Source organism: Lacerta agilis, chromosome 14 (genome assembly GCF_009819535.1).
Source record: "Lacerta agilis isolate rLacAgi1 chromosome 14, rLacAgi1.pri, whole genome shotgun sequence".
In the NCBI taxonomy this organism is placed as follows: domain Eukaryota; kingdom Metazoa; phylum Chordata; class Lepidosauria; order Squamata; family Lacertidae; genus Lacerta; species Lacerta agilis.
The window spans coordinates 16,618,747-16,631,210 of record NC_046325.1 but is presented as its reverse complement, the minus strand read 5'-3'; the positions used below and the strand labels follow the sequence as shown (position 1 = coordinate 16,631,210).

General features: G+C 48.2%; 1 protein-coding gene across 2 annotated transcripts in view; it reads right to left on the bottom strand.

Moving 5' to 3' along the window:
* PRKCG (protein kinase C gamma) overlaps nucleotides 1-12,464 on the bottom strand; it is a 50,589-nt gene that overhangs the window by 13,020 nt on the left and 25,105 nt on the right. For both annotated transcript variants that reach the window (XM_033168905.1, XM_033168906.1), the window contains exons 3-9: nucleotides 7,988-8,070; nucleotides 6,179-6,290; nucleotides 4,427-4,558; nucleotides 1,661-1,817; nucleotides 1,405-1,539; nucleotides 894-981; nucleotides 534-563 (exon numbers count right to left, since the gene is read on the bottom strand). In XM_033168905.1, the coding sequence (XP_033024796.1) occupies nucleotides 534-563; nucleotides 894-981; nucleotides 1,405-1,539; nucleotides 1,661-1,817; nucleotides 4,427-4,558; nucleotides 6,179-6,290; nucleotides 7,988-8,070 (737 nt within the window). The remainder of the gene's footprint in view (nucleotides 1-533; nucleotides 564-893; nucleotides 982-1,404; nucleotides 1,540-1,660; nucleotides 1,818-4,426; nucleotides 4,559-6,178; nucleotides 6,291-7,987; nucleotides 8,071-12,464) is intronic.

The following is a 12,464-nucleotide window of genomic DNA, read 5'->3' as shown; positions in this document are numbered from 1 at the left end:
CTGCTGCCCTGACACTAAATACATTGACTTGGGAATAAGCACCACTTTGTTGCAGAAAACGCTAATTGATTGACTGACTGATTGACTGACTGATTGATTGATTGATGTCTGCAACCATATGCATTTATAGCCAGCTGCCCCCTATATAGAGTGCTATTAGGTTTTTTAAAAATAATAATAATAATAATAGTAATAAAAGGAAAGGATGCCCATGCCGTCCCAAGTGCAGATGCAGGGTCTGTTTGCTGCTGCCCTCAACATCAGTACCCTGAGATCCAAATCTGTGTCACTGCTTGGAGGTGCCCAGGAACGGCTGCCGCTGGGCACTGCTAGTCTTGATGGACTCCCCCCCCCCCCGTCCAAGCGTAGCTGTTCCTCTTACGTTGCTTCCTTCCCACTCTATAAAGCCCTTGAAATCAGCTCCAAGACTGACTGGTGTCCTTACGGGCAGCAAATGGGAAACCAACTTCACCCCCTCCCCATCTCATTGCACCAGGGAAAAAGGCAGAAGAAACTAAGGGAGTTGCAGGTACCTCATAGAGCTCCAATGGGAAGTTGCAAGCCTGGAAGACCAAAAATAAAAATAAATCAGGGTTTAAGACAGATGCACAAGTAACCTCTGCCCTATTCCTATCTCCTGGCTAGGAATACCATTTCAGGTCAATTGCCAGTTATCCAGTCCGACCACCCTCTCTCCCTCCCTTGGAGTCCTAAGAGAAGAAGTGATTCAGAGGTATTCCCTCCAACCTGGCTCCTTTCATCACAGCAGTGGCCCTACCACACCACCCCCAGCTAGGGGTGTGGTTTGTGTTTGGGCTGGATATGGCACATAGTTGGCGGGGGCAGACCAGGGGAGTGCCAATCCAAGCGGGGCCGGAGAGCCACAAGGTTACCTCAAATTTCTGCAGCAGCCCACAGTTTTCTGCATCGGCCACAGGGACACTATAATATTCGCCCTCCTCCTGATTGAGCAATTTGTACCTGGGACAGCAACGCAGACAGGGACACCAGGCAGGGAGGAGGAGGAGGAGGAGGATGAACAAGAGGAGGGAGTAATTAGGGAGAGAGGTGGATGGGGAGGAATGCAGAAGGAAATGGAAACAGAAGAGTGGGGTGAGGGGTGGGAGGAGAAATGAGGGGTATTTGATGAATTAGATAAGATAGAGACGTAGTTAAGGTAGATAAAATAGATAAGGTAGATAGATAGATAGACAGACAGATTGGATTAGATAATGGAGCCATCCAGGCAAACAGATAAAAACCCAAAGAGACGCCAAGACGGACGGGGAAAGAGAAAGAAAATGAGCCAGTGGTGGTCCCCCGAGTTGCCCCATCATTCTCTTCCATCTTTGCTTCTCTCCACCCCCACCCCCCCACCCTGCTCCCCCACAGATTTCCCCTTACCAGCCTTCCAAAGGACCCTTGAAAAGCTCAGACACTCCAAAGGACATGGCTCCCATGAAATCATTGCGGGTTGTCCGGTCCCAGTCCCACACCTCGATGGAGAGGCGCCGCTCCATGTCCCCCGGCTGCAGGGTGCTGGGGAGGTATAAAGAAGGTCAGAGTCTCTCTCTCTCCCACACACACACACACACACACACACACACAACCCAACCAGGGCTCTGGCCTCTAGGTCCTCCATCACGTCCGCAGGACTTACAAAGTGAAGGTTTCATTCCACACTGGGTTGAGGGTGGATCTAACGGTCCGAGTCTTTTGCTTTGTTAGGTTCTTAGGGTCAGGGATCAGCTTGAGTTTCACATAGGGGTCCGAGAGGCCATTGGGATCCATCGGGATCAGGTTAAGAGCTTCACCAACTAACAAAGAAAAGGAGGGAGGGAGGGAGGGAGGGGGGAAGGGGAGACACCCATATTAGCTTCCAACAGAGGATTAGCTTCCAGCAGAGTAAGTACTGGAGGAGAAGGCGAGTGGGCGGGAAGACAGACCTCCTGCGTTCCCTAGTGGGTGGAGGGAGGAGGATCCACTGGCTCCCATCCCAGGCCACCTGCTGCGGGCCAAGGAAGTTGCTGTGGCAGCAATTGCTACCACCCTCATATGTGGCTTGTGTGTGCGTTGGGGGGTGGAGAACGTGATGGAGATAGTAGAGGGGTGGGTGAGGAAATCCCTTTCTGTCAAGAAAACTGCAGCGATGGCTTTCTTCTCACCACCTACATGCAGGGTTCCAGCAAGGGGGGGGGGGAGGAGGGAAACAAGAGCAGGCAGGGAAGAAAGTGTGCAGAGAAAAAGAAGGTGTGAAAAGCAGAGGCGGGGGATGTCAAGTTCTGCAGCTAGGAATAGAACCCAGGCGTCCTGGCTCTCAGCCTCCACGAGCTCAATCAATCCCACTCGCAGCCACAGCCAGGCCTCCTGCTCCCATGCTGTTCGCCACCCGCCTCAACCCCAAAAGGTTTTCTTCCCTGCTGAAGGGCCCAGGGCATCTTCTTGATGTTCCAGCAGCCCCATTATCTGGCCTGGCTGTTCTTCACAGCAATGCCGTCCCTTATTGTCACTATTACCAGAGAGCCAGTGTGCTGTAGCAGGTAAAAGTGTTGAACTAGGACCTGGGAGACTGGGCTTCGAATCCACCGTCGCGAACCTCTCTGGGTGACCTTGAGCCAGTCACCATCTCTCAGCCTAACCTACCTCACGGGGTTGTTGTGTGAATACAATAAAGAAGAGGAGGACTATGTGCACCGCCTTGAGCTCCTTGGAGGCTACATGGGATATAGATGCAACCGATCGATCAATATATTGTATTATAATAATAGCCATTACAGTCTTGTTATTTTGAGGTAGATATAAAGAAAGGAAGAGAAATAAATAAATAAAGAGTTACATACCCGTGTTGGGCTGTGCATACTGAGGGTCACGGGGAGCTGCCTCTGACTGAGTCAGACCATTGGTCCATGTGGCTCAGTATTTCCTACACTGACTGGCAGCAGCTCCCCAGGGGACAGAGGGTGTTTTCCCCCAACCCTAACTGGCTGTGCCAGGGGACTGATCCTGATAACTTCTCCAGGCAGAGCAGGTGCTTTACCACTGAGCTACCACCCTTCCCTGTGCTCAAGAACGCACATTCAAAGATTTGGCACCAAGGCAGTTTTCAGTCCAAGAAGCAAACTAAGCTGAATCCTGTGATCTGTATGAATCAAGCAAATGTTGCATGAATTATGCAAATTGAGCAACCGTGCATGCATTTGCATAATTTATTCCATCCCTGCCTGTGACGGGGAGCCAGAAAAGGCTACACGGAGCTCTGAATCATGGCTCCAGACCCCTGGAAGTCTACGACGGCCCACTTTCCTGTCTATCATTCTCGATTCACCTGACACCATTTCAGATGTATGCAGAGCAGCATGCCTGGGGTTTGCGTCTGCATCAGCCAAGACTTAAAAAAATAAAAAAAATAAAGAAGCTTTTAAATTTGTGGCATGACAGTTTCCATTTAAAAAGTGTGGGCTCGCTGTCAGAATATGAAGATTTCCAGTTAAAAGATACCCCTGGTGGCTGGTACCCGCCAAAAAACAAGTAGTACTGGTGGCCCAAACTGCAACCCTCTGCAAGAGATGCAGAGAGATGAGGCTGCCTTGCCTCTCCATCAAGCTCTGCTGAAAGACCAGGAACTTTTGGCTCCCACCCAAATTTTTCCATTCCTGCTGTTCACTACAAGATCCCCGTAACTAAGAATTAGTGCCTGGGCTTGCTTTTCCCCTACTCCCTCCCAACTCCCTTTTCCTTTTGTGTTGCGTCTCTTAGAATGCGAGTGTAAAGGGTGGGATTCGTCAGCCACTGTGGGAGACTTTTCCAGCTGAAGAAATGACGTTGTTATGCGGTTGTACCTCCTCCCCAACCTCTCAAAATCACTCGGGCAAAGGGGCTGCCTTACATGTGTCGATGTGTCGTTGGTCCCTTAAAAGGCAGAATCAAACACCCTGAACATCTCAGCTTTTATTTTAATTTTATTTAATAACAACAACAATTCTAGTCCTCGTCTGCTATAGCAATAAGCTTTGCACAATGCTAAAGAAGGGCTGAGCAGGATTTTCCCTGGCCAAAGAGCAGAGCCTCTGATCTAGCTACCCCATCACATCTTGTTTGCTCCCTTTAAATATGAGACAACTGAGAGAACTGAGAGCAGCGTAAGAGGAAAGGAAGGGTTCTCATCCTAGTTCATCACAGGACTGGGGGGAAAGAGCTACTGCAGTTTGCCATTGGGAAGAGAGGAGAGATGGAGCCAAACATTGGTTTCCTCTTGAGAAGGCAATCCACAACTGGAGCATCATGCCAGAGAAAGCGTAATTCTGTATTGTTGTCACCCACCTAAGCTCCAATGAAGATGTTAACAAAGAGTCGGCTTCAGGTGAGAGCAGGCCGACCTATTCCTATTCTTCCCCACTTGCCCCAGTCACCACCCTTCTCTTCTTACCAGTCACATGGATCTCGTCACTCCCAAACGTCTCAATGTGGAGCTGCAGGCGCCCCCTGCGTTCTGTGTGGTCCACACCGCACAAGCTGGGCACACAGTGGACGCAGCGCTTGTGCACATTCATCTCACAGCCTGCAGGGGGCAACAGAGGTGGGCGAGTTAAGCTAGGGCCACATAACTCTGCAGCATCTAGGCTGCCATCCTAACTCCCGCTTACCCGGGAGTAAGCTCAATTTAATTCAATAGAACTTACTTCTGAGCAGACATAGGAGTGTGCAGGCAACTAATTGGTTAGTTGTTGTTTTTTATTTAAAAAAAAAAACAACCCAGAAAAACCAAGGACTTCCGATTCACTACAATTGTGTTCTATTAATCCAACAGATTTTTAAGAAATGTTTTCATATAGGATACACGATATACTTGGCTTACATAAAACTTGGCAATTTCAATGTATAGATAGATTGATGATGATGATGATGATGATGATGATGATGAACATTTCATCCATTTGGCAGTTTCACATGCATGAATTTGCAAACTTCACAAGAGCCTGTCCATGTATGCTCAGGACAATCTATAGGTGCTACCTTGTGATAGTGATGTGTGCAAAACTGCATCAGACTCCTCTTACTCCAAATATAAATGTGGGTATCAATCCAGCTGTTGTTAATAATGACTAGCTCCCACTGAAATCCATGAAGCTTAATTTAGTGGTTAAGCTTGACCTACACATGCAGAAGACAAAGGTGGGATAGGAGGAAGCTAGTCAATATGGGCGAATGGGACACCTCCCTCCACCTGCCTGCCTTCTTTCTTACAACTGGTTTAAGAGGTGGCACTGCTTGCCAGCTTCCTCCTCCTGATTTCAGTACTGCCCTTGTAGAGCAGAGAGGAGGAGAACAACACTGCCTGTCACTGCCTCTAGCTCCACCCGCTGGTGGTCTCTTTGCCTTCCAACCTACCAATCCCAATGGGGATCAGCCCACACTGGGTGGGAATGATGTGATATAACAGCCTATATACCAATGCAGACTGCAGGCGGGTGAATCTCTCCTAGGTTTTCTGACTGTGTTTACTTGAGGAAATCTCTCCCCCCCCCCCTGCTGTCTAGAGGTGCAGTCTATTTTCTTTCATCTCGGGCCACCATCATCTTGTCCTGCTGCATATGTAGATCCAGCCTCAATCACAGCTGATTTTCACTACACTGAGGCCATGGATAATATACCCTCTGCCTTATCGATCCACTTTGTAAGACTAGTTGGCATGTATTCATGGGCGTAGCCAAGGAGGGGCAGAGAGGGGCAACTGCCCCCAATCAATAAAAATACATAGCTAACTGAGGTTCTGCCACCCCTACCAAAAGGCCTGCCCCCCTCAACAAAAACCCTGCCTACGCCCATGCATGTATGGACCACTTCTCCTAAGTCATTGAAAAGATGGACATATGCAACCTCAGCCACTGTTGAGGCAACCCTGGAACATAGTCTTAATAGTAGTGCCACGACAACTACCTCCACATTGCAGGTGTAGAGCGGAGGTTGAAGAATACCACCTTACCTACCCAGTGCACTCATGATGGAGCCAGTTCTGAACTGAGGATTTCCTGTTCATAGCACACACTCTTAACCCCCACACTACAACAGCCCTCTGGCCAAAGAGGCTTTTGCTCTGGAGATCCCATGACACAGTTAGCCTTTACAGCACCACAGGATTGACTGATTTCTTTTTTGCAGAAGGCAAATGGTTACTCACAGGTGCATTTCATCCCCTGGTGCACCAGCCCATAGAGGAGCGAGCCGCAGTGATCACAGAAGGTCGGGCTGCTGTAGCTGTGAATTTTGAACTTGTGCTTGTTCCGAGGATCCTGTCAAAGGGGAAACGCACAGAAGCACAGCATCTATGACGAAGGGAACCTACACGGTTCTCTAAAACACTTGCGTCTTTTGTCCTAGTTCCATCCCTACCAAAACTACCTGTAAAAGCCTCTGGCATGCAGGTTGTTAGGGGAGACTCAGCCCCCTCCCCCCCCTTTGCCTTTTAGAGGTTGGAAATGAGAATGCACAGTTGTTAAGAAGCACGTGGAAGGCAAAAGGTATGGCTTGGAATGTGAATGTGCAGTTTGTGTGCAAGTGAAAAGGATGCTTTATGAGAGTGCTCATGGAGTGCAAACAAGTACATGAGAAAAAGGGGGTACACAATGTACATTGTGACACCGAGGGTAGCACTAGAAGCTGCAAGTATTATTTTTCTTTTACTCCAATATCAGCCCAGTGGACAGAGTATAAATAACAAAATTATTATTGTTATTTTTATTAGCCATGTTGGAAGGGCAATCAAGATCAGAGTCACGGTGTACAGTGTGGAGGGCTTAACCTCATCTTTCCTCTCCCTACAAAGGTACAATTCATCCCAGGAGGGAAGCTCACATTGAAGCGCCCCTCCCAGATGTTAATAGCAACTTGGGAGGATTTTAATTGGGGCCACATCACAAAAGGTAAAGGTTAACCTCATGAACAGCTGCTATTTAAATGGTGGGGGGTGAACATGTTGGGAATGCATGTTGCTTCCAGTGATACATTTAGCATCATGTGTAGTTTGGCCCTAAGAGCCTTTAAAAATAAATGCTAGGGATTGATTCTGGGACCTCAAATATAGATGCTACGTGTCCTCCCACCACACAATTATAGATTATGAACATGAATTGGGGGTCCATGGGTGTGGATTTCCATGACTATTCTATGAATACGTACACAGTACATTCCACAAGCATGTAGCACTGCTTATATATGTCAGTAAATAAGCAGTATATAAATAGTTGCAAGAAATAAACAAATAGGTGTGCATGATAGCACAAAAAACATCCTCAATATTCAGAGCACAAATGGGGTGGCAGAAACATGTAATTTCAAACAAAACCACATAGTACTAAATGCTAGATTTTTAAATACGCGTGCTTATCAACTCTGCCTTTAGGGCCTGGGTGCCACCAATGCATCTTCTTCTCACGTAAGAACATGCAGGTCCGGGCGTGAAATGGGCATGCATGTTACAAGCTTGGATGCAAGTGAAGTTGCAGGGCACCTGCCTCAGTGCAGGCAACTGAGAAGGCACTCAGGGGACAGGTAATTCTGTGTGAAGCAGTTCTGCAAGGCAATTTGTTTGCAATTGAAGGACCGAGTCAGGCAAGCCCTCCCATCCTTCCTTATTCCTTCCCTGGGATTTCCAGGCCAAGGACAACAGAAATGGGACAGTGTCAGCCTCATGAAGACATGCACTCCCCACTCCCCCTCTCTGCAATATAAATAGCAAGGAAACCGGGACGCTCACCTGGAGTGGAGGAGTGAAGCCTGAAGTCCTGGCTGCCAAGCCCTCCCCACAGTACTCTGCCCACCAAAGTCACGAAAACAGAAGTGGTTAACTTATCCATTTCTCCTGCCCCCACCAACCCAATTTTTATTTCCCCCCCCCCGACAAATCCCCATCAATTTTGGAGGCAGCAGCGAAAAGAATTACCATATAAGTAGCCACTTATAACTTGAAAATATGAAAGGGTTCACTTACATCTGTCTGGGGTCCTTTCCCAGCTCCTGGGCACTCAAAAGTGACAAATTCATGACATCTCTTGTGTAAGACAAAGCTGCACACTAAGAAAGGGGACGGAGAAAGAGAGAAAAGTTTACTGTGGAAAGGGTGGGGCCGTGGGGGGGGGTTAAGTGCTGAGTAGAAAACCAAACATGGCAGAAAGGGGGGGGGGATAAATGTTTGTTGTTCTTTATTGGAGTAAACTGCTTCACGAAACCATACGTGTCCCAGGTGTCTAGCAGCACAAAAACATGACAATGTGAAGTTACCGTATGCTGAGGCAGACCATTGGTCCTTCATTCCAGGTTGTGTACAAACCACAATTAAAGCACATGACTTCCCCTCCCCCAAAGAATCCTAGGAGTTGTAGTTTTGCTTTGCTTTTTGAATTGTGATGGGTAAGCTACCATTCCCATGGTTCTTTGGGGAAATCATGGGCTTTAAGTGAAGCGGACACGGGGCAATGGATTCAAACTACAAGAAAGAAGATTCCACCTAAACATTAGGAAGAACTTCCTGACAGTAAGAGCTGTCCGACAGTGGAATTTGCTGCCAAGGAGTGTGGTGGAGTCTCCTTCTTTGGAGGTCTTTAAGCGGAGGCTTGACAGCCATCTGTCAGGAATGCTTTGATGGTGTTTCCTGCTTGGCAGGGGGTTGGACTGGATGGTCTCTTCCAACTCTATGATTCTATGATTCTATGATTCTATAAGTGAATGGTGTGTACACAGCCCCCATGTTATCTATTCTGGCGGCTAGAGTCCCTTTCCTATCCCTGCTACTTGATCATTGAACACAAAACAAAACCTGGACTGAACGCGATACCTTTTGCTCGCAAAACGTGAGGCCCACCACTGAGCTATGGGATCTCGTCCCGGCGCTGTAACTTAGTACTCTGTGTTTAATGCTGTGGAGAAAACTATCACCTCACTGGCTTCTGGCACTCGCTATGGCAGATTAGAATCTTTTCTTCCCCTATCTGCTTTCATTGAAATGGTGAAGGCAGGGAGGGCGGACCCTAACCTTTTACCACCTCTATGTTAGTATGCCAGGCTGTCTAAATGAGCTAATATTAATATGTGTTAATTGATCTCGACTTTGTACTCATGAGCTTTTCCATTAAAGCCAAGCTGCAAAAGTGTAAGGAGTGAGTGGGCTTTCTGGGGGGGGGGGGGAGGAGAGACTGGATATTTATTAGTCTGCAAATGCAGGTGCAGGGTGAGGGGGTGACTTTTCTCTCCTTTCCTCCCCCCTCCCGTCCACCCCCCCCCCCCACGCCTTCAGCATCTTCAGGCCTGAGATTTGGAAGATGGGTCTCCATGGCAACAGGCGGGGGACGAATCCACAAGTACCCGCACACAGCGGGGGAGGGGGATCGGACGGAGTCAGAGGAAGGCGGCAGGGAAGACTTTTGCTCAGGCGCGCAAGCATACACACACACACACACACACACACACACACACACACACACTGACATCCTCCGAGACAATTAGGATACAGCCCTCTCCCAGAGAACCTAGCCCTGCTTTTCACTTATCCATTCAGCGCCCCCTCCCAATACAGTTGCCCACGTTTGACCTACAGCAAACAGAAGCGGATCGTGTGCAGTCCAGCCGATGAAACCTTTGCCTGCTATTTCCTGTTCATCTGTAAGATGCCATTGTTGTTTTGCTGCTATTTCCTGCATATCGAGCCGCTGTAAAATACACAAGGGCAGCCCAAGCCCATGACTTCCTAGCCAGTTGGCAACCCCTATCCCTGATCCATATCTCTTGCTCACTCACTTTTGTCAATGCCTTGGGTTCCCACGGCAACAGATTTCCCAGCTGAACCATTGCCGTGTGTGTGTGTGTATGTGTGTGTGTGTGTGTGTGATGTCCAGCATACATAAGGGGAATTACAACATGAAGTGGAGGTGGTGCGCATAGCTGTCAACCTTTCCCCTTTTTTGCGGGAAATTCCCTTATTATAGCATTGGGAAACAGCAAGGAAGAGTTGACAGCTGTGTATCTAGCAATGGGGAACAGCAGGGAGGGTTGACAGATATGGGTGGTGGGTGCTGAGGCCTAGAATACCTAAGGTTGGGGTGGGAAGGGGCAGGAATGTTACTCAGAGGGCTATGCTGGAGCATGCCTGGAGCCAGACTTCCAAAATTCTCCAGGAAAGGAGTGGTGGCTAATGAGTTAAGAGGGCAAATTGGGTGTGGGATCGAGGATGTTTTGGGTCCTCTCAGCTGGGTTAAGGGATGCATAGTTGGAAAAGCAGGATATGATATGGGACATCAGTTGATTGGCAGGTGTTGACAGAGCTAGCAAGTGAGGAGGGGGGTTGCTTAGCAGCCGTAGTGTGGTTTCTTAGCAACCGGCAGGTCTGGACACAGAGAGCTGAAGATGTGTTTTGCAGAATGTACTAAAAGTTGTGGGGTGGGGGGGGCAGTTAGGCGGGAGGCAGGCAGGCAGGCAGGGGGAGATCCTTAGGCCTACAAACTTCCCCTCCATGGGGAAGGGAAACCTGAACCTAGAAAATGCACTGTGGAAAGAAGCAGCGTGGGGAAGCCATAAATATTAAATTGGACGGGAGTTGACAAGAATGTTTGTGAAAGGGCAGGGTAGGGGCATCTCCAGGTGTTAAGTGCTGGCTTGCCAGCATGACTCTTCTTCACAAGTGCAACTGGTAGAGGAGGAAATTCCACACAAGCAAAGGGGCCTGTGAAAATGTGCATGGATGGGAGGCCCAAAATGTATGTTCATGGGAGAATTTCTGCACATGCTCACATGCATGAAGGTGAACATCAGAGAGGGGGGTTGGATACCTGTTGGAGAAAGGTGTCTGTGGGGGGGCCATGCATCTCATGGCAAGCGAAAGGGCATGAGCACATGGGAGGGCATGTGCTTTTACATTTTCATTGGGTGTGCAGTAGAGCACATCCGTGCGGTCTAATTAAGCACAATTGTGTCTACGGCCCAGTTCACACGTCATGAAGGGGCCTAAAAGGGCTCTTTTCCCTGCTGACACTTTTGTCTGAACCAGGAATCGTCTGTTTTGCTCCAACGAACCACAGTCAGTATGCCAAGAGCAAATCTCGTTGATAGGTTGTGGTTTGTTGGCAGTGAAACAAGACGCAGTCCCTGGTTAAGACATAACGCTAAGCCAGGGCTTGTGAATTTTTTTTCTTCCATATGCTTGCAGGGAGGAGCAAAACAGACCAGAAAGGCACAACCCAGTAAGCAATTAACTTATGTTTTTCTGTGACATGTGAGCAAGGCCTATGGATAAACGAGGGCCTAACTGCGCATGGCACATGTTGTTTATCATTTTGGCTTTTCACTTATTTTGCAAACAAACAACACAGGGTGTGATTTTTCATAGATGCCTGAAGGGTATGGTTTACCAACCACTTACCCTCCAGTTTGTCTGCTGAAGGGGGAGGGGGGAAGCATTCCTGAAGCTGCTTCCCCTACTCCCAGCAGAGGAAAATATATAGGTGACTTTATCTTTTCCCCTGTGGCATGAAAACCCAATTGTGTGTGATTTTCCACAGGAATATACTGGAGGGGAAAGGGATAAGGAGCCAATCTCCTCTCCTGGTCTTTCATGGAAGGCTGCATACTTCACAGTGCTGGAGAGCTGGTGTGATCAAATACAGTGGTACCTTGGGTTACAGAGACCTCGGGTTACAGACGCTTCAGGTTACAGACTCTGCTAACCCAGAAATAGTACCTCGGGTTAAGAACTTTACCTCAGGATGAGAACAGAAATTGCGCACTGGTGGCACGGAGGCAGCGGGAGGCCCCATTAGCTAAAGTGGTACCTCAGGTTAAGAACAGTTTCAGGTTAAGAATGGACCTCTGGAACGAATTAAGTTCTTAACCAAAGGTACCACTGTAGTGGCTAAAGTGCCAGATTAGGCCCACTGGGTGACCATAAACCAGTAACTCTGTATTAGATTGTGTTTACATTATCATTTACTCTGCCTCCAGTGCAGTCTCACCACAGGCTTTTGAATCTGTGTACGCACAATGTTACCCACAATGCAGAGCTATTTTGTACTTCCTTGAGAAATACTGCTGCTTTGAAGCCACATTCACTTCACAGTGAAACTGAGGTGTGTACACTTGAGGCAGCCATCGCACATGGGCAGATGGCAGCTTCGTGAATATGAGTCAGAGGGGTTGCAGGGGCTTGCAGGGGTAGGGAAAGCAAATAGGTCATCTGCTGTGTACGACAGCATACAAATGCAACTCTTGAAGCAAAGGGGTGGGGGTGGAGACAGATGGTCTTGCTGCATTGTCAGCCATTAACATGTACATGGCCTGAGTCTAGCCTGTGTTGTGAGATTGTTGCTAGAATAAAGTGGAGAGGGAACCATGTATCCAGTCCTAAGATTTTTGGAGAAGGAGAAATAGATAAAAATGTAGTCAATAAATGTATATATTATTTAAAATCAGGGGAGTAGGGA